At 38.6% G+C, this 23,570-nt stretch overlaps 1 protein-coding gene and 1 pseudogene across 1 annotated transcript in view; one reads left to right on the top strand and one right to left on the bottom strand.

The window, feature by feature from the left end:
- CHD2 (chromodomain helicase DNA binding protein 2) overlaps positions 1-23,570 on the bottom strand; it is a 215,195-nt gene that overhangs the window by 43,405 nt on the left and 148,220 nt on the right. Inside the window, exons 28-32 of the mRNA XM_042783579.1 lie at positions 6,357-6,495; positions 6,012-6,162; positions 4,789-4,911; positions 2,101-2,229; positions 1,052-1,192 (exon numbers count right to left, since the gene is read on the bottom strand). Of these exons, the coding sequence (XP_042639513.1) occupies positions 1,052-1,192; positions 2,101-2,229; positions 4,789-4,911; positions 6,012-6,162; positions 6,357-6,495 (683 nt within the window). The remainder of the gene's footprint in view (positions 1-1,051; positions 1,193-2,100; positions 2,230-4,788; positions 4,912-6,011; positions 6,163-6,356; positions 6,496-23,570) is intronic.
- Positions 2,463-3,355, top strand: LOC122152190 (annotated as a pseudogene).

Raw genomic sequence — 23,570 nt, forward strand, 5'->3', positions numbered from 1 at the left:
CCCAATTTCAATATAGGACATTTAAATTGCTTCTAATATAGGGAGCTCTGGTAACATAATCCCTAAGGCACTTGACTGCTAACCAGAAGGCTGGCAGTTCAAACCCACCAGCCACTTCTCGGAAGGAAGGCTGGGCAATCTACTTCCGTAGTGATACCGCCTCAGAAACCCAAGGAGGGGTCACTATGAGTTGGGTCCGACTTGACGGCACATAACAACAACAATATGTTATAACCAAATAGACTCCTTTCCACCTATAAAAATGATTGTAAGAGTTATTTATTCATGTAAAGTGAGTATAATTTTTTTAAAAAATATATTGTTCACAATATATTGCAAGAAGGGGAAAAACATGCTATCCAAACAGTTTGACTGATTTTCATTTTAAATATGTACTTTTATGCCTAAGACAAAAGCTTCAAAGGTACTTACAGGATATCTTTCAGAGTTATCGCTGGACAGTGGAATTATAGGCATTTTTTTATTTCTATATATTAATAATGATTAAAGATTACTTGCGAAATATTTTCTTCAGAAGTTAGCAAGCACATATGCAATACTGTACTGGAATTCTGTGGTTTGGAATGAACTTTCTAAAACTCTCAATGTGACGTTTATAGTAATAGCAGCACTTTTCATCCATTTCTACTCCCAAAGCTTTAATTCTTTTTTGAATCTTAAACTCTTCAAATATTCAAACTGCTCTGTCAACCGTGTTCTTCTATCATGAATCTGAGAACATTTTCAGGTAGTGGCATGTAAATATAGTCTTCTTTCACCTGTCCTATCTCATTCACACATCACTTTCCATCCTTATGAAACATGTAATAAAAGATCAAATAAAGGCCTTCTATATTAAACAACACTTAAACTTCTATGATCCTCTCTCTCTGATAGGGGGGGTATGGGCATCCCTCCTACAGCCCCATCTTCCTTCTTAAATAAATCCATCAAAAGAATTATTTCACAACCCTTGAACTTCATTCTAGTTCTAAATCTGAAAGTTTTCAAAAGCTGTGGATATCTAAATAAGTAAAATGACATCACATACCTTCTCTTTCTTATCTTTCGCCTTCTTCTTTTCCTTGTCCCCTTCTTTGTCTTTTTTAGAACTCATTTGTTTTTCCTTATTCTCCTTGTTCTCTTTTTTCTTCTGTTTCTTTTTCGTTGGACTTTTTTCTAAGCCATCATCCTAGAAAACAAGTAGGTCCCCAGAGCTATGAACTTTTGCCACACAGTTTAGATTTACTTATTTCCCAGAGAAAACTGCACTGCCCCAGATGGTTCATCACTGTGTCTATGTACACACAATTCTAAGCAATAACCAGCTAACTCTGTAAAGTTAGATGCTCTTAATTTATATCCTTTCATTTAATTCTCACAGCAAAACAGGCATTATTATCATTACCATTTCACAGATGGAAGAAACTGAGAACGCAAAAATATTATAGACCTAATAATAGAGCTAATAATTGGTAAGGCTGCCACTATTTTAATTCAAAGCTATATGCCTCATATTCATGCTATTTCCTATACCCACTGCTGATTCTCCTGGAGCAAGTCTGCAAGTACAATTAAACTGTAAGAGTAACAAAATGAAATCCCATAAAGTTATCACTCACTGAAACAAACAACACACTGAATGATAACAATTTACTTTTTAACTTTCCTTTGTTAGATCAAAGGTTACAAACTGGGAGCACTTGGGCCAAAGGTGACAAACACATGAGTCTAGTATGGCCCAACAATTAAATGAGCTGCACAATAGCTGCTGTCTTTACATTAGGCATGAACTTTCTGGATAACCACAGTCCCCACCACTCCCTGTCATTACCAATGATGAGGCTGAGTGTTGATTACCATTTATCCTTAAAACTTGTAACATTCTCTTCATTTACTTCTATTACCTATGAATCTGCAAATGCTAACTTAAATGAACAACTGTATTCCTCTCTGATGAGTGAAACAAAGACATATATATATTCTAATTTCATTTTATCCACTACCCATATATACCAAATACATATCAAATGGTTCATACCAGCTGGCACACTAAGTGTAGCAAAAAAAAAAACCCTCCCCTGAAATCCAGACCCATACCTTTACTTCCCCCTCTTCTGATGGATTATCTGAGTGTCTAGGAGATGAAAATTCAATCCCATGCTCATCTTTCAGCCGAGGTGCTTTGTTCTCCTTCTTTACTCGAGGCTTTCGCTTCTTTAATTTGGCCTGGAAAGGGAGAAAAAATGATGACAAAACTACAAATTAAGTCCGTCAAAAGCATGACCACATAATGTTACAACTTTTCGAAGTAGTAGAAACTATGTAATACAAAGAGAATTCAGAAAAAATTGAAGGTGTGCAATCAGCTTCTTCCCCCCATCCCTGTCGAGCTGTTGGGCCTGGAGGTCTGTGGCAAGCTGTAGACACAGTAGTTCCTCAGGATGTAGACACATCTGTTCCTCAGGATGGGGTTTGTTAAAGTTGTTAAGAACAAGGCCTACTTTAAGAGACACCAAGTGAAATTTAGAAGCTGACGAGAACGTAAAACTGATTACTATGCTTGGAAATGCTTGGTACTCCAGAACAGAATTAAGTACAACACACCCAAACATAGGATGATAGTTTATGTTAGCAACAGAGGTACCATTTCCCAGACTGCTTATTCCTGTATAAAAGGGGTATGACAGTCTGCAGAGTTTATGCCCATGAACTCCCAAAGTATACTGTGAAAGTAGACCTAACAAATTATGCTGCAGCATATTGTACTGGCCTGCTGCTGGCCCGCAGACTTCTCAATAGGTTTGTCATTGAAAGGATCTACGAAGACCAAGTGAAGGTAACTAGAGATGAATACTTTGTGGAAAGCATTGATGGTCAACCTGATGCCTTCACCTGCTACGTAGATGTAGACCTTGCCAGAACTACCATTGGAAATAAAGTTTTTAGGGCTCTGAAGGGAGCTGTGGATGAAAGCCTATCCAGCTCTCACAATACCAAGTAATTCCCTATTATGATTCAGAAACCAAGGAATTCAACACAAAAGTATATCAGAAACAATCATGGGTCAGACATTGCAGATTGTATGCATTACCCTAATAGATGATGATGAAGATGCTTACAAGAAATAATTCTCTTGATACTTGAAGAATAACATAACTCCATACATGAAGGAGATGTGTAAAAAAAGTATATGCTGCTAAGAGAATTTAATTTATGAAAGAAAGCCTAAGAAAGATGTTAAAAAAAAAAAAAGGTAAAATTGTCCCAAAATGTCTCTTGTCCAAAAGAAAGATGAGTAGCTCAGAAGACGGTAAGTATCCTCACAGCTCAGGAGCAGGATGCTGAGAGCTAAACCAAACCACAATGGTCTATGAAGAGTTTTCAGATAAAGACAATAAACATATTGACCAAGGGGTTGGGGGTGGGGAGGGGGAAGTGCAATCAATTGTACCTGAAAAGTAAAAAAAAAAAAAAAAAAAAAAAAAAATGCTTTAGCCTTTCTATTTATCATACAGTGTATAAAATAAAACAAACAAACAAAAACCAAACCTGACTCATAGCAACCTCCCTTGGGTTTCCAAGGCTGTAAATGTTTATGAAAGTAGACTGCCTCATTGGGCTCCCATGGAGCAGCTGGTAGGTTTGAACTGCTGACCTATGGTTAGCAACCAAATATCTTACCCACTAACTCACCAGAGTTCCTATATATAAAAATATAAATGCCTTAAACCTACTGATTCCATTTTTGGAGGAATTCATCCTAAAGATATAATTCAAAAGAAGGAAAAATACCTTATATGCAAAGACAGCTATACAGATAGCCAGGCCAATAATAGTAATGCAACTTTAGAAAACCTAGAAGCAAGCTATATGTAAAAATAAAAGGGTTAAAATATTGTTTATCTACTCAATCAATCATGATGCAGTAATCTAAAATAAACATAAGCACAATGGAATCTATCTCACCAGAACCTAGCACACAGTCCATATGCATCTATTTTAATCTCAAAAATGACACTATTATATGAAAAAGGACACAAAACTAAAATTAAGGGATTATGATGACTTTTTTTCCTAAAATTTGTTTTGTTTATAAAAAAGAGGAAGGAATATAAATGGTATAGTTTTAAGAACATTTAAGGAGTATGCACACACAAGGGCTGCAAGTGCAGAATGTAACATGTCTCCTAACTGTGATTCTCCCCATCTTTCCAGTCCTGTATTAAAATAAGATAGGGAAATCACAGGAGATAGAGCTCAGATGAGTTCATGAGCAATCCAGGTGGTAGTTTTCACTAAATAGGTAAGAAGGGCATTATAACTAAAATCCAATTTCTGAATTATCTGTGAATTCTAGTTATTCATTTTTCCTCTGGGACCCATTATTACAAGTAACCCAGAGTTGGATATAACAATAGGGAAACCCAGTGGTATTCAATAGAGTAGCCAGAACTATGTTCTCAATGTAAGGAAGCAGTACAAATAATCAGTAACAGTATCTCTAGCGTAGTAGCACTGGAGAGAAAGGAGGACTATTCTGAGGCAATTTTGAGTTTGTAAGCGTTTGTAATAAAGTTGTCAAGACTTCCAGGTCAATCAATAAATAAACATTTCTATCATTACCAACCAAAACCATTTATTACTAGAATCTCAAAAGCATCACCTGACCATGAGAAGATGGATAACACTATGTGCCATGCTTGAAGCAGGCATCTCTTTTCCTGCCTAACTGCAGACTTAGAGCCTCAGCCTCCTAAAGAGCACCCATCTGGCAGCCACACTCACCTCTTCTCCGCTTTTCACAACCCCCTTCTTCTCCAGACCCTTCCTGAGTAACTTCAGCAAGTAGTCCGCTCGGGTCTGCAGCTGCTTTCCCTGAGGCTTTTTATCACTCTCCATGGGCAAAATCTTCAACAGGAAAGAAGAGAAGCACCCGCCACCACCCCACATCCAGGTTAGTGGATCAGGATAAACAGAGACCACAAATCCTGAACATAATCCTTTCCCTCCCCAACCACCCAAAATATAAAGCCTCAGATCCTATCTCATGTCCATGGCTCCCAATCACGGACAATCCCTTATGAGCCATTCGTGTTTTACAAAATGGGATGGAGAAATCCAGCTCTCCCACTGGCTCCTACCTGTGCTGTTAACAGGGTAGAACAACTCAGGTAGGAGGGGCTTGTTGGCTTCATCTGCTAGAGCATCCCAGCCGTCGTGGATTTCCTCCTTCCAGGAGCAGGGAATCCCTGGAGCTAGGTTAAAGCTTCATTTTAGATTTAAAATGCTTCTTAGAGCATTGCCGGAGAGCACTGAGTTATGCCAGGACATGATCCATTCCCTGCTACCACAGTTGGACCTTTCAGTCCAGACTGGATTTGATCTCAGTGCTTTTGGCAGGGTGTTGTCACCCTCTAAAACCCACATGGGATGAGCATTGTTGATGTGCCAGGAAAAGCCCTGCCAGGAGCACAGCATGGAGCGAACCCTACTGAAATCTGAGCCTGTCAACTTTCCTTCCTTACAGCTCTAACCATGGTCTTGCATGTAGCCTAACTCACAATGAATGGTTGGGAGGCTCAATTTTGTGGGAGAAGCACAGCCAAAGTTTAATCCCATTACAAAAAATACCAAGGTGTGGCTCATTCATTCTTTGTGTGTAGAACTGAAATGTGGTTGTTTCAAATATTGTTTTATATAGAGGCTCAGGCTGAGAAGTGCTTTTATTATTAGGATTTTCACCCTGGTATTTGCTGCAATGAGATCTGACCTAAAATAAAATCAGAATTTTAAGATTCTTCCTATAATTTCCCAAAAATTTCACCTGGTTATTATCTTTCCCTTGATCATCATCTATCCAACAGTGCCACAGTTCACTTAAAGATAGTAATATCTCCAAGGATAAATCCCAGGAATTTACTATTGTATTAATTTAATTTTACAAAATTTATTTTGTAAAAATATACAGGCAATAATCTAAAAATCTCCAGTGTCACAGAGTTACTTACTTTGTCAGTTAATTTAAGCTCTGGATCCGTTTTAATTAACTCCCAGTTTCCATAGCCATGTTCATAAATTCCCAACAACAGGCGAGAATCATCCTCCACTCCCCACTCTACATCAAAATGTGCAGCTTTGACACGACAGGTTAAACAGTATCTAAAGGGAGTTTAAAACCAGGAGTACATTAGAAGAGAACTCTGACTTTGGAAATGTATACAAATTATCTTCCTATGACAAAGTATTCTGGTATGTTAAAAGAAAAAAAACAAAAACACCATAAAATTGTAATTTCAAATCTATTTTCTTATGGCACAACCAGATACTCAAACATGTACACATAATACACTCACTTTTTTTTTTCTTCAGGGTCCACAGGGATAGATTTATGCAGCATCTCAAACTCTTCTTCATGTTGGATAATGGATTTCACATTAACTTGAACTCCAGATATCTTGATTGTTGGGCCTCTCCTTTTCCCTGGTCCTTTCCCTAAGGTGTAAAAGTTTTACATTAGATAAAATGATAGCTCACCAAAGATCCACAGAAAATATGATCAGCAAGCCCAGAACTCTTTTTCATTTCAATGTATAACACACCAAACTCAACCCACTGCCACTGAGTTGATTCTGATTCATAGCAACCCTGTAGGACAGGGTAGAACTGCTCCACAGGGTATCTAAGAGCGGAATCTCTACAGAAGCACACTGTCTCATCTTTCTCCTGCAGAGCAGCTGATGGGTTCAAACCTCTGACCTTTTAGTTAGCGGTTAAGTGCTTTAATCACTGCACCACCTCATTCCTTTCTCAGTGTATATCTTCTGCTTACTATCAGTTCAAACACATAATCTATAGAACAAAAAATTTTCAATTAATATTTGTAAAATAACCTCTAAACAAGGTTTTCTTTTCCCCCAGACTTTTTAAATCCACTGAAATTTATCTTTTAATCTCCCTGTTTGTTTTATAAGGCGCTCTGGTAGCACAATGCCTAAGATCTGACTGCTAACCAGAAGGCTGGTGGTTCAAACCCACCAGCCACTCTGCGGAAGCAAAACCGGACAATCTACTTTTGTAAAGATTTAGAAGAAATCCAATGGGGACTGTTTTATGCTATTTTGGTTTTAAAATTAATGGACTAAAGAAGTTTCGAAAGATACAATATTAATGCTCTAGTTTTTTCTTTTATAAGCCTAACCATCATATTAGCAGAGTTAAAAAAAAAAAAAAAAAAAAAACTTAAGCGTTTTAAGGACGAATCATCACTTGATCTTCACAAGCTCTCCACTGAAAAAATATGCAAAAATAAAGTTAATACCTAACATACAACACATCTGAAATGGTAAACAAAAATGGTAACAAAAGGAGGTGTGAAAATGTTATACTAGTCCCAAGTTTCAAATTAAAATAATCATAGAAAAAGAAATAAAATCCAGTCATTCTAATCAAAAAGTCAAAGTTGAAATCTAGGAGATAATGTCACTGGTTCATGAGAAGAAAGATGGTGCAAAGCCTAAAAGAATCATATATATGTGTGAATATGTGTGTGTATGTGTGCATATATACATACACACGCACACACACACACACATATTTGTATATATATGTATAAATAAACCAAATTCACTGCTGTCGAGTCAAGTCGATTCAACTCATAGCGACCCCTCCTTGGGTTTCCGAGGCAGTATCTCTATGGAAGTAGATTGCCCAGTCTTCTTTCTGAGGAGTAGTTGGTGGGTTTGAACCACCAGCCTCCTGGTTAGCAGTCAAATGCCTTAGGTACTATGCCACCAGAGTTCTCTGTGTGTGTGAATATATATATAAATACACACACATAGACATACACCAAACCCACTGCCATGGAGTTGATTTTGACTCATAGCAACCCCCACTGGGTTTCTGAGGAGTAAATCTTTATGGAATTAGATTCCCCCAATTTCCTTCCACAGAGTGGCTGGTGGACTTAAACCGCCAACCTTCTGGTTAGTGGTCAAATGCCTTAGGCACTGTGCCACTTCAGCTAGCTCACTTACTCACTCTTGAGCTTTCTCTGTGTCTATATATAATTTACATTCAGGTTGATAAAATGACACTATCTTATAAATTAGCCTAATCAGTTATTCAGGAATTCTTACCTAATCCACTAGGAGTTTCACTTGTAAGCGCTATTCCCAACACTGAAGAGAGTTGGAATAACATGTGATACAATGGAAAAAGCACTGTTCTGAAAATCAGAATTCTGGGATTTAGGCCAACATCTGCACAAACTAGCCTCCTCCTTTTCTTTCCCCTACTTTTAGTTATTAACCTCTCTAGGACTCAGTTTCCTCATCTGAAAAATAAAATAATTTAAAAAAAAAAAAATAGGCAAAGGGTAGATAATTTATGGAACAGAAAATACAAATGATTCCTAACATGAAAAATGCTCAACCTCACTCATAAGAGAAACACACATACTGTACACATCATTTTTAACCTATGAGACTGGGAAAACTCAAAAATCTGAAAACATCATGTTGATGAAACTAAGAAGGAGACATTACCATACACTACTGGTAGTAGTGTAAATTATAAAATAAGACAATACTGTCAATTTTAATGCTAGGTATTTATTCCTACGGAAATATTCCCACATGTGCAAAATGGCATATACACAAGATCTTTTACTACAACATTCTAAAGCAAAAACTGAAAAGCTAAATGAACAGCTATAGGAGTCTAACTAATTATACTATATCCAGAATGGATTATGCAACTTTAAAAAAGAATCTGTGGATGAACCCCTGAAACTATTAGCCTGAGATAATCTTTAAACCTTACACCAAAAATATCCCCTGAAATCTTCCTAAGGACAGACAACAGTTCAGCTTAACTAGTAAAGAATGTATGTTCTGAGTATCCTGCTCTTTTAAGATCCATCTATATGGGATCAAACAAAAAACAGCAACTTGAAAGATTCAATAGGACACTTAGTGTGGCAGTGAGTTTATGTTAATGGGGGTATCAGCCAAATCAGAATGGAAACATGCTGGGTGGCAAAGAGGGGAATGGAGTATAGAGGAGGAGAAAAGATGATGTCTCAGTGACACATTCCATCCAGTCCCTCTACAACAAAGACCTTAAAACCAAGTGAAACAGATACAGATAACAATCTTAGAACTCTGTGAGCATCAAATAAAAGGATAAAGAGTTGGATTTAACACCTATTAGAAAAAGAACTGAAAACCATGATCAGGCAGAGAAACAGAACAGGGGCCCAACACAATGTGAGACAGAGAAGGTAACATGCATGGGTGAGGAGAAGTCAACTTCACAAAATCTCTAATAAGACAGAGACACACTGTAAACAAATCTGGAGTGAAGCAAGGTGAGCAGAACATAAGCTACATCTGAGAGAGGAAAGTGTAGGGAAGAGGGGAAGAACTCCAGTGCACAGGCAACTGCAGAATAGGGAAGGAGCCAGTAAATAGGTATAAAATCACTTATCAGTAGTGGTCACTAGTCATTTGGGTTGAGGGCAAACACACACAGAAGGCCTATGAGGGGGAGACTAGAGACACTGGACTCCAGGCAGAACTCCACCGATTGAGTCAGGACAGGAGCCAGATAATCAGCTGCATTCACCTCAAAATGCACCAGGCCCATACCAGTGAATGAAGGTCAGGGAAGTGCATTGTGCCACTTCTCCACCCCTCACCATCTTCCCAGGGACCAAGGGTGATGTTCCCCTACCCCCACCAACTGGTAGTTTATGATGTGCCTTCGGCTGCGTATCACCTACTTGATTTGTTTGGACCACTACCTGCTCCCAACCCAAACACCACCCACAGGACTGTGCCCCTAGTGAAAAGCACCGCCTATCTGTGGAACATGTGCCATGTGCCCTGCAGCCTCTACTGTCAGGGGTATACATACAGACAATACACTGTACACCTCTGCTTTAGGGCGTGCATACGTACACCGGCCACATCAGGAGCCTGCAAATTCCATGGTAGGGAGTACAAGCAACAGGAAAGACCATGCACTGGATGTATGCCAACTCCTTGGCCAGGGACAAACACTCACAGACTACATGCCAGACATCTCCTATCTCTGCGTTCAGGGGTATGCACACTCACCAACCACATGCTAGGCTCCTGCTGCCTGCCCAGGTAGGGGCCCATGCTCCCACGGATTGGATGCTGTCACCATTTCCCTGGCAACCAAGGACAAGTATTAAGGCTGATGGTGTGACACTCATCTGCTGCCACTATGGCCAGCAGTGCACGTCCCAGAGTATAGGGTGCTTTATACTCACTGCTTAGAGGCATGTGTGGCAGCTGCCACACCACCCATTATTTTCCCCTTTTTTACATTTCTTCCTCCTTTTATTTAGGTTTTCCTTCTTCCTTTACTTTTCTCCATTTTTGTTTCTCATCCTTTCGTTTATTTAGTTATTTAGTACACCATTCAGAAGAAGGAGGACATTGTTTCCCCACTACTAAGGCATACCATTAACACTGACCACCTACTGCCCCACTCAATGAGTGAGTGCCACCACGTGTCCTGCACCACTGGATCAACTACAGTCAGTGGACAACACCTGCTTACCCCAGTTGCAATTACTCTACACAATCAGTCAACAGGGACCCACACCCACAATCCTACCAGTTACTTCCACCCACCCAAAGATAGTGGGGAGCACCCCAGTACTGCCAAACTAGCAACCAAAGTAGCATGCCCACTCTGCACAGATACCTTCAAACTAAGGGAAAAAATTTAAAAAAAAGGGTAAAACATACCAACACATAATCCACAAATAAATACAATAAATCCAAAATGTCTCATAGACAACAGACAACATCAACTCAGACAAAGAAATAGGACAAGATGTCGCAAACAACTGACCAAAATAAAGAACCAGGAAATCTCCCTGAAATAAATGGTAATGTAACTACTGGAGAAGGAACTCAAAGAACATATATTGGACCTTCCCAAGACAACGAAACAACAAACAAAATCAAGGAAAACATAGACAATGTCGTGGAAGAATTCAGGAAAACAATACAAGAGCAACATGACAAAATCACAAACCACACAAAAATGGCAATTTTAACTCTGGAAGATTAACACTAAAATTTCAGGGATAGAAAAAACATTGGAAAGACAAAGGAGAAGAATTTAATCAAAAGAACACAGAATCAGCAAATTAGAGGACAAATCACTTGACAACAATCTGTATGAGAAAAATTAGAGAAAAGAATGAAGATAAATAAATATAAGAATTATGCTGGTCACGAAAAGCACTATCAAGAGGAAAAACTTATGTGTGATCAGAATTCCAGAAGGAGGATGCAAAAAATACCAGAGAACTGCCAAAGATTTGCTAGCAGAAAATTTCCCTAATATCATGAAAGATGAAAAGATATCCATCCAAGAAGCCCAGTGAATCCCATACAGAATAGACTCCCAAAGAAACTCACCAAGATATGTAATAATGAAAATTTTCAAATCCCAAAGCAAAGAAAGAACCCTGAGACCAGCTTGGAAAAAATGAAATGTTACTACAAGGGAGAATCAACAAGAGTAAGCTCTGATTTCTTAACAGAAATCATGCAAGGCGAGAAGGCAATAGGATGACATATACACACACAAAATAAAAATTGTCAACCAAGAATTATATATCCAGTCCCTAAAATATAATAGTGAAATTAAGACATCTCCAGATAAACAAGTAATTAAGGAAATTTATAAAAACCACACAAACATTACAAGAAATGTGAAAGGGAGTCCTTCGGACAGAGACTCAAAGTTAGATATCAACTTGAGATTAAAACACACAACATCATCACTTAGAAATCAACACAGAAAAAGAATTCTCAAAATTGAAATAAACCTATAAGACTGAAAATAGAGAACTAGAGGCATTAAACTGTAAACGACAACAACTAAAAAGCAAAAAGAGGAAATAATTAATATAATGACAGAATTTCCAAATGAAGAGGAAATCAAGACACTACATTAACATAAAATAGACTGTTTTACATACTACACAAAACATTGTTCCACCTCCTACTGTAGCGAGTAGCGACTGGGATCTTAAAAACTTGCAAGCTGCCATCTAGGTGCAACGACGGGTCTTTCCTCATCCAAAGCCAAGAAGAATGAAGAAAACCAAAAATTCATGGAAACAATTAGTCCTAGCAACTGGTACACCATCCGAATCTACAGCCTATACGACTATGAGACCAGAAGAACTAGATGGTGCCTGGCTACTACTGTCAACCACTTGGAAGAGGATCTATGTAGGCGATCCTGGATAGACAAGGAGAACAATGTGGAACAAAACTCAAAATCATTTGGAAAAAAAAAAAAGGGCGGGGGAGAGGACCAGGTTTGCTGACTCAATAGAGCCTGGTGGAACCACTGAGACTATGGCCCCTAGCTGTCCTTCAGGTCTGGAATTGAACCCACACCTGTAGCTTCCAGCCAAACAACAGACAGGCATATGAGTTGAACATTTACCTGAGGTAGATACACTCATGGAAGAGAACAAGCATGGGAGAAAGAAGGGCTGCTTATGCTCAGAGAGACAGCTCAGGGGGCAGGAGTGAATGGAGGCATGGACACAGGGAAGCGGTAACTATTGGGAGGAAGTAGGAGGGGAGATGTGGCATTGTGGTAAATTGTGGTCAATGTCATGAGACAAAGTGTATGTGAACTGCTGTATGGAGAATGTATTTGCTCTGTAAATTTTTACCCAAACACCATAAAAAGGAAAAAAAAAAAAAAATAGACTGCTTTAAACTTAAGAAGATAAAAATAAATTACAGTTGTTAGGTGAAACTGAGTCAGCTCCGACTAAGTGACCGTACGTACAAGAGAACAAAACACTGCCCAGTCCTGCACCATCCTTACAATTCTTGCTATACTTGAGGCCCATCACTCCATCCACTGTGTCAACCCACCTTGTTGAGGCTCTTCCCACCAAAAAAAAATGGATAAACCTTTTGACTAAAATAGAAAAGAAGAAAATCATATGGACTCCAAAAAAACACAAATCTACTTCCATCAAGTCGATTCAGACTCACAGCAATCCTATAGGATAGAGTACAAATGCCCCATAGAGTTTCCAAGGCTCTAAATCTTTATGGTAAGATCTCCTTTCTTCATGAAGGTAAGTATGAACCACTGACCTTTTGGTTAACAGCTCAATATCTTAAGCAATGCACCACCAGAGCTCCTCCTATGGACTCAGTAAACACAAAATCAACAGAAATGAAGAAAATCTGTTAACAAAATGAACTTAGCTCAGAAAAATATCTAAAACAAACATATCATCAACACTACAATTTAAAAAAAAAGAAAAAAGGACAGCAGTAAATTCATACATATCAATAAATACATTGAATGTTAACAGACTAAATATACTAGTCAAGAAACAGAGAGTAGCAGAATAGATAAGAAAACAGAACCCATTAATATGTTGCTTTCAAGAGACTCATCTTAGGACTTCCGGTAAGATGGAAGAATAGGCAGACAAGTGACACTCTTTAACAAAGAAAAGAAAACCCAATTGACAGAGATACAGAAGATAATCCTGGAGCCCTGAGCTTTGAAAGGAACTATACAGAAATGGATTAGACACCAACTAATGGAAAAACCTGAACGAAAACAGTGAGTACAGAGATAGTCGGAGCTGTGGACTGTCAGCTACTCTGATGCGACAAACAGCCTGAACATTTCCAAGTAGTGCTGGGACCTGAGAATTGACCTAAATAAAGATCAGTCCTGGTCACCATGGACTACAGGGACGACTGCGCTGGTGGCCTTCAACTAGGAAAAGAAACAGCAAGGAGGGAGACAACCTGAGCTGTTGACTTTCCGCTGGCTGGAGGGTACAGCCATTTTGACTGTTTACACATGGCAGCCATTTTGAATATTACAAGTGGCGGACATTTTGGATATTAAAAGTGACCAAGGGTGCATACGTTTTGAATGTTTACAAGCGGTGGCCATTTTGGATATTTAAAGTGACTGAGGCTGCAGCCATTTTGAATCTTACAAGTGGCAACCATTTTGGATTTTAAAGTGATAGCATTCTCATTTGGATTCCAGGGATCTAAGAATAGGCTCTATTTGCCAAGGTCAGCAGGGACATACAACAGGCTGACAACAGGAAAGAAGACAGGTGGTGAGTGTGTAAGTGCTGAGAACTAGTGAATATAGAGCACAGCACAGTACCCTGCTTGCATAGAAAACATACAAAGAAAACAAAAATCGTGGACAAGTCACTCCAACATACAATCACCAATTAAATATAAACACAAAAATGTCACAATTCCTGAGAGACAACAGAGCATCACAGTCCACACAAAGAAGCAAGATAAAGCAGGAGAAACAAGGGACCAGGAGAACCAAAACACATTCCTGAGGAAGACACAGCATTGGAACTCCCTGATAAAGAATTCAAAAGAATTATTCAATTCAAAGGATTGAATTCAAAGGATTATATTCAAAGGATTAAGAGACAAATCAAGGGAAACACAGACAAAACCCTAGAAGAAATTCAGAAGAAAATACAAGAACAAAATGACAAAATAAGTGAAAAATTAGAAATGATTCAATATCTGCAAATAAGAAATCCAGAAGATTAATATTAAATTGCCAGAAATAGATAACACATTGAAAGGGCAAAAGAGTAGAACTGATGCAACAGAAGACAGAATGAATGAGATTGAAGACAAATACCTGAATACTTCTTTGGAAAGGGATCAATCAGAAAAAAGAACAAAACAAAATGAACAAAGCCTAAGGTTCATGTGGGATAACATCAAAAGGAATAAGCTATGTGTCACTGAAATTCCACAACAGGAAGAGAAAAATAAAACCACTGAGAAAACTGTCCAAGATTTGTTGGAAGAGAACTTCCCTGCTATGATGAAAGATGAGAATATATACATTCAGGAAATCCAACGAACCCCAAATAGGATAGATACAAAAAGAACATCACCAAGACAAATCATCATCAAACTTACCAAAACCAAAGACAAAGAATAAAGAGAGCAGCATGGGAAAAACAAAAAGTTACCAATAAGGGGCAACCAATAAGACTAACCACGGATTTCTTGGCAGAAACCATGCAGGTGAGAAGACAATGGGATAGTATATATAAAACCCCAAAAGAGAAAAATTTCCAACCAACAATTATGTACCCAGCAAAACTGTCCCTCAAACATGATGGTGAAATTAGGACATCTCCAGATAAGCAGAAATTAAGGGAATTTGTTAAAACCAGACCAACCTTACAAGAGATGCTAAAGGGAGTCCTTTGGACAGAGAAGCAACAACAGCCAACAACAACTGACCATTAACATGCATGATGATATAACCCAGAAACCAACCCAGCTATGGAAGTATCCAAAGTAAATAAGCCTACAAATCTGTAAACAGGGAAGAGACATCAATTGACAAATGAGGACAACTACAAACCAAAAAGAGGGAAAAATATATGTGTTGTTACAGAACTTCTAGATGGTAGGGATGTCGAGACAACTACAAGATAGAACGGACTGTTCTACACTTGGGGAAAAAACTATAAATCACAGGGTTACCTCAAAGAAAAATGATAAACCTTCACATTAAAATTCAAAAGAAGACCAGCACAAATATTTAGCAAATACTAAAACAACAGCAACAAAGGAAGTGATAACACGATTCATAAACAAAACCAGCTCAGCATAGAAAATTATATGGAACAAAGAAATCGACACCACGAAAAGCACATAACAAAAATTACAGCAACAAATTCATATTTGCTGATTACATTACATATCTGGCAAGGGACTTATCTCCAAGATTTATAGAAAACTCCAATGCCTCAAAACCAAAGGAATTAACAATCCAATTGAAAAATGGGCAGAAGACATGAATAGACACTTCAACAAGGAGGATATTCAGGTGGCCAGCTAATACATGAAGAGATGCTCACAATCACTGGCCATCAGAGATGCAAATCAAAACAACAATGAGATACTGTCTCACCCCGGCACTGATAGCAAGGTTCAACAAGACAGAAAATAAAAAATGCTGGCAAGCACATGGAGAGATTGGGACTCTCATACACTGCTGGTAGGACTGTGAAGTGATCCAACCTCTGTGGAAAGCAATATGGTGATTCCTTAGAAAGCTGGAATTGGAGATACCATTTGACCCAGCAATCCCATTACTAGGTATATATCCTAGAGAGGTGAGAGCCAAGACAGGAACAGATATATGCACTCATGTTCCTTGCAGCACTATTTACAATAGCAAAAAGATGGAAACAACCTATGTGCCCATCAGCGGAAGAGTGGATGACCAAACTATGGTACATACACATAATGAAATGCTATGCAGCACTAAAGAATAACGTAGAGTCTGCAAAATACTGCATAATATGGATGATCTTGGAGGACATTATGCTGAGTGAAATAAGTCAATCACAGAAGGACAAATACAGTATTAGTTCTTGTTTTGGAGGGTCAAGGAAAAGTTTATATATGGAGGAAAACTTTCTTTGTTGGTTGCCAGGGGTGGTTGGGGAGGGAAGGAACACTGCAAAAAAACAAAACAAAACAAAACAAAAAAAAGCATTGACCCATGTAACTTTAGTTTTGTGTATTTTATTGTACATAAATTATATTTCAATAAAATGCATTAAAAAAAGACTCATCTTTGTCACAAAAATAAAAATAAACTAAAAATCAAAGGATAGAAAAAAACTGTCAAGCAAATGGCAACCACAACAGAGCAAGAGTGGCAATATTAATTGTTGTTGTTGTTGTTGTTATGTGCCGTCGAGTCGGCCCCGACTCATAGCGACCCCTCCTTGGGTTTCCAAGGCAGTATCACTACGGAAGTAGGATTGCCCAACCTTCCTTCCGAGGAGTGAATGGTGGGTTTGAACCGCCAGCCTTCTGGTTAGCAGTCAAGTGCTTTAGCCACTATGCTACCAGAGCTCCTGGCAATATTAATATATTTATTTTATTAAATAAACTGTGATAAAAAAAACAGCATAAAGGACAAGGAAGGGCATTATATAACAAAAAGTCAATAAAGCAAGAAGACATAACCATAATAAATACCCAAACACCCGATTAAAAAAACCCTGAAATACATAAAACAAACTTTAACAGAATTGAAGAGAGAAACAGCAGCACGGTAATAGTTGTTAAGTGTCGTCAAGTTGCCTCCAACTCATAGCGACCCTATGCACAACAGAACAAAACACTGCCCAGTCCTGTGCCAGCCTCACCATCCTTGCTATACCCAAGCCCATCACTGCAGCTACTATGTCAATCCATCCTGCTGACTGCCTTTCCCTTTTTTGTCGAACCCCCAATCTACCAAGCATGGTATCCTCCTCCAGGGAATGGTCCCTTCTGACAACATGACCAAAGCAGGTCAGACAAAGTCTGGACATTTCTCGCTTCCAAGGAGCATTCTGGCTGCACTTCTTGCAGGACAGATTTGTTAGTTCTTTTAGCAGTCCATGGTACTCAATATTCTTCGTCAACACCACAACTCAGAAGCATCAACTCTTCTTTGGTCTTCCTTATTCATTGTCCAACTCTCACATGCTTATGAGGCAACTGAAAATACCACAGCTTGGGTTAGCCATACCTTAGTCTTCAAGGAGACAACTTTGCTCTTCAGTACTCGAAAGATGTGTTTGGCAGCATATTTGCCCAATACAATACCATCTGATGTCTTGACTGCTGCTTACATTGGTGTTGATTGTAAAATCAAGTAATGTCGAGTCTTTTACAACTTCAATCATTTCTCTTTTTATTGTGATGCTGCTAATTGGTCCAGTTGTGAGGATTTTTGTTTTCTTCATACTGAGGTGTAATCCACACTGCAGACTACTGTAGCCTTTAATCTTCATCACTAAGTGCTTTAAGTGACCCTCACTTTCAGCAAGCAAAGTTGTGTCGCCTGCATATCATAGGTAGTTAATGAGTCTTCTTCCAATCCTGATGTCATGTCCAGCTATAGTGCAGCTACTCAGATTATTTGCACAGCATACAGATTGAATACTTACAGTGAAAGAATACATACCCTCTTCCTGATTTTAAACCATGCAATATCCCCTTGTTCTGTTCCAACAACAGCCTCCTGGTCTATGTAAACGTTCCTCATAAGTACAATTAAGTGTTCTGGAATCCCCATGCTTCTCGATGTTATCCACAATTTGTTATGATCGACACAATCAAATACCTTTGCATAGTCAATAAAACACAAGTAAACATCTTTCTGGTATTCTTTGCTTTGGGCCAAGATTCATCTGACATCAGCAATAATAACCCTCATTCCATGTCCTCTTCTGAATTTAGCATGCATTTCTGGAAATTCTCTGTCAATAAACTGCTGCAACCGTTTTTGAATTATCTTCAGTAAGATTTTACTTGCATGCGATATTAATGTTATTGTTCAATAATTTCCACAATCCGTGGGATCACCTTTCTTTGGAACAGGCACAATACAGACCTCTTCCAGTCAGTTGGACAGGTCTTCCAAATCTCTCAGCATAACCAAGTGAGCACCTCCAGCATGGCATCCATTTGTTGATACATCTCAATAAGTATTCCGTAAAGTCCAAGGGCCTTGTTTTTCGCCAATTCTTTCAGTGCAGCTTCAACTTCAACTGGTTCTTGATCATATGCCACCTTCTGAAATGGATGAACATTGACCAATTCTTTTTGGTACAGTGACTCTGGGTATTCCTTCCATCTTCTGATGTTTCCTCAGTCATTCAATAAACTGCCCATAGAATCTTTCAATATTGCATCTCAATGCCTTAATTTTTTCTTCAGTTCTTTCAGCCTGAGAAATGCCACATGTGTTCTTCCCTTTTGGTTTTCTAACTCCAGGTCTTTTGCACATTTCACTGAAATAATTACCTTTTCTTCTTGAGCTGCTCTTTGAATTCTGTTCAGCACTTTTATCTTGTGGTTTTTTCCATTTGATTTAGCTACTCCCTGTTCAAGGGCAAGTTTCAGAGTCTCTTATGACATCCATTTTGGTCTTTTCTTCCTTTCCTGTCTTTTTAATTATCTTCTGCTTTCTTCATGGATGATGTACTTGATGTCATCCCACAATTCCTCTGGCTTTTGGTCACTGGTATTCAATGCATCAAATCTGTTCTTTAGATGGTCTCTAAATTCTATAATCAAGGTCTATTTTGGCTCTCATGGACTTCTTTTAATTGTCTTCAGCTTCAACGTGAACTTGCATATGAGCAGTTGATGGTCTGTTCCACAATCAGTTCCTGGCCTTGTTTTGAGCTTCTCCATCGCCTCTTACAACAGATGTTGTTAATCTGATTCCTGTGTACTCCATCTGGTGAAGTCCACATGTATAACTGATGTTTGTGTTGTTGAAAAAGGTGTTTACAATGAATTAGTCCTTGGTCTTGCAAAATTCTATCATGTGATCTCCAGCATTATTTCTGTCTCCAAGGCCGTATTTTCCAACTACCAGTGATTCTTCTTTGTTACCAACTTTTGTATTCCAATCACGAGTGATAATCAATACATGTTATTTGCACGTTTGGTCAATTTCAGACTGCAGGAGTTGGTAAAAATCTTCAATTTCCTCATCTTTGGCTCTGGTGGTTGGTGTGTAAATTTAAATAGTAGTAATATTAACTGGTCTTCCTTGTAGGTGTATGGATATTATCCTATCACTGACAGCATTGTACTTCAGAACAGATCTTGAAACATACATTATGATGATGAATACCACACCATTCTTCCTCAATCTGTGATTCCCAGCATAGTAGATCATATGGTTGTCTGATTAAAAATAGCCAAAACCAGTCCATTTCAGCTCACTGATGACTAGGTTATAGATCTTTAGCGTTCCATTTCATTTTTGACAACTTCCAATTTTCCTAGAGTCATACTTTGTACATTCCATGTTTTAATTATTAATGGATGTTTCCAGCTGTTTTTTCTCATTTTGAGTCATACTACATCATCAAATGGAGGTCCCAAAAGTTTTACTCTATCCACATCACTATGGTCAGCTCTACTCTGATACGGCATCTCTTCTGGCACTATATTGGACAAAGTTACAGGGCTATTCATAAAGTTTTCCAGTAATATGTCAGACAGTGTTTCACTGCTATTCATAAAGTTTTCATTGGCCAATTCTATTAGAAGTAGATGGCCCCATCCTTCTTCTGAGCCTGCCTTAGTGTAGAAGCTCCGCTGATTATAGCGGGAGACTTTTAAGACACCACTTTTAATGAAGTTCAGAAGAACTAGAAAAAAACTCAACAAGGATACAGAAGATCTAAATACCACAATCATCCAGCCCGACCTCATACACATATACAGAACTCTCTACCTAATAAAAACACAATACCTATTCTTTTCCAGTACACATAGATAATTCTCCAGAATAGACCATATGTTAGGCCACAAATGAAGCCTAAATAAATTTAATACAAAGTATCTTCTTGATCACAATGCAATAAAATTAGAAATAACTAACAGGAAAATTAGGGGGGAGGGGGATAAAATAGATGGAACAGAATAACACACTTCTTAAAAACCACTGGATAACAAAAGAAACAATGTAATTCCTTGAATCAAATGAGAATAAAGACACAACATAACAAAACCTGTGGGACACTGCAAAAGCAGGGCTCAGAGGTCAATGTATAGCAATAAACACACACATCAAAAAATAACTAAAATCAACACTTTAACTCAACAGCACCAAAGATCACAAAAAGATTCAACAGTCTCAAGAAGAAAAGAAATAATAAATATTACAGAGAAATAAATAAAACAGAAAAGCAATTGAAAGAATAAGCAAGACAAGTTGGTTCTTTGAAAAGATAAACAAATTGACAAACCTCAGACAAATTTAATAAAGGAAGAGAAGATGCAAATAACATTAATAAGACACAAAAGAGGTGACGTCAAAAGAGAATCAACTGAAATAAAAAGGATAATGTATGAGTAATTGTACTCTACTGAATTAAAAAACCCAGAAGAATGGACATAGTTCTAGAAATACATGACCTACCCTAAATTAACATACACCAATATGAAAATATGAACACATCCATAACAGCAGAAGTTAAACAGGTCATAAAAACATCTCCCCTCAAAAAGAGTCCTGGCCCAGAGTTCCGGTAAGATGGCGGACTAGGCAGAAAGACTGAACAGATCCTCTTCAACAAAGAAAAGGGGAGCCAATTAATACAGATATAGAAGATAATACTGGACCCCTGAGCCTTGAAGGGAAGGATGCAAAAGTGGACTAAACTCCAACTAGCAGAAAAATTTGCATGAAAACACCAAAAAGGAGACATATGGAGCTACGGTAGAGCAGTGATCCTGACAGAACAGACACCTTGGATATTGCTGAGTGGTGGTTGGACTTAAGAATTAACCTAAAAATTGGCCCGGCTAGCCAGGGACTGCAGGGAAGACTGCTCTGGTAGCTGGGGAATAAAAGAGGAAGCAGCAAAGAGGAAGGTGGGCTGAGCTGTGGACTTTTCTCTGTCCAGAGGATGCAGCCATTTTGAATGTTCCCCAATGGCTTGACCACTTTAGATATTTAAAGCAACAGCATTCTTCCAGATTCCAGGGACTTAAGAACAGGTTCCACTTGCCGGGAACCCCAAGGACATTCAGAACCCAGATGACTGAAAAGGTGCGACATTCCCCTTGTTACTCTTATAACCCACACTATCTTGGTGAATGGAGGTGAGACCATCCCTCATTCACACCCACTTTCTGGGCTTCGAAGAATTCCATCCTAGTCTGTATGTGCGAACTGAGCCTAAGTGCCCTTCCCTGCCCCTATTTTTTTTTCTTTTTTCTCTTTTTTAGTTTGTTTTTGTCTGCTTTAAAACTACTACTATTATTATTACTTATATTCTTTTTATTATTATTCTTTATTCTTTTCCACCCAGGTTCTAGTTTTCGGATTTTTTTCTTTTCCCTGTTCCTGGTTGCACTTTTGTTTTCTATTTCCTGATTAACCTTGTTCGTTGTTTCTCTTTTTGTGTTTTTCCCATTTTTTCTTTATTATTCTCCTTCTATACCTTTTTTATCTTATTTCCCCCTCCTCAGATATTGCACTTTATTTTCCCCCCTTCTTTTTCCCTTTTTTTGGTTACTGTTCCTGTGTGATTACACAGTGTATTTTTTGTCCATCTGCTTTTACTTTTTTGATGGTTATTCAAATGAGTAGAAGGAGCTCTGGTGGCGTAGTGCCTAAGACACTTGACTGCTAACCAGAAGGTGGGCGGTTCAAACCCACCAGCCACTCCTCGGAAGGAAGATGGGGCAATCTACTTCTGTAGTGATACTGCCTCGGAAACCCAAGGAGGGGTCGCTATGAGTCAGGTCTGACTCGACGGCACATAACAACAACGACAACTGAGTAGAAGACAGTAACAGTCCACATATGACACAACTAAACCCACACCTCCTGCAGGTTCACTTACTGAGTGAGAGACACCACTTCTTTCTCTACCAACGGGCCAATGATAAACAACCACCAAGAAGAGCCTGACTCACCCTTGGCTGCTCTTTACAAACAGTTAATGAAAATCAAAATACAACAATGCCATGATGTCTCAGAGACAACAAACCATCACAGTCCACACAAAGAAGCAAGATAAAATGGTAGAAACAAGGGAGCAGGATACAGACACAAAACACATCCTGAGGAAGAAGCAGCATGTGAGTTAAACATTTACCTCAAGTAGACACACACCCGAGAGAACAATCATGGGAGAAGGAAGGGCTGCTTATGCACAGGGAGACAGCTCAGGGGGCAGGAGAGGATGTAGAGATGGACACTGGGAAGAGGTAACTATGGGGAGGAAGTGAGAGGGGAGCTGTTGCATTGTTGTAAACTGTGGTCAATGACATGAGACAAAGTATATGTGACTGCTGTATAGAAAGTGAATTTGCTCTGTAAATCTTCACCCAAATCACACACACAAAAAAAGTTGGAATTAGAAATACCATCTGATCCCGCCATTCCATTACTAGGTATATATTCTAAAGAAGTGAGAGCCATGACAAGAACAGACATATGCACACCCATGTTCACTGCAGCACTGTTTATAAAAGTCAAAAGATGTAAACAACCTAGGTGTCCATCAACTGAGGAATGGATAACCAAACTTTGGTACAGATATGCAATGGAATACTATGTAACCCTAAAGAACAACCCAGAACCTGCAAAACACCGCATAATGTGGATGAACTTGGAGGACATTATGCTGAACGAAATAAGTCAATCACAGAAGGACAAATATTGTATTAGTCCATTATTGTAAAAGTCAAGGAAAAGTTTATCTTTGGAAGGAAATTTTCTTTTTTGGTTTCCAGGGGTGGGAGGGGAAGGAAGAGAACACTGTTAGATAGGTAGAGATAAGTATTGATTTGTGTGAAGAGAAGGGCAATGTACCAAATGTAAGTAATCAACATGGTAGCACTGAGGAAGAGGAAGACATAGAGAGGTACATGGGAGGTACAGACAACAAAGATGAACCCTTTTGCACATACAGT

The sequence above is a fragment of the Orycteropus afer genome, unplaced genomic scaffold, assembly GCF_000298275.1.
Source record: "Orycteropus afer afer isolate SDZICR_OR568_19922 unplaced genomic scaffold, OryAfe1.0 scaffold00019, whole genome shotgun sequence".
Lineage (NCBI taxonomy): Eukaryota > Metazoa > Chordata > Mammalia > Tubulidentata > Orycteropodidae > Orycteropus > Orycteropus afer.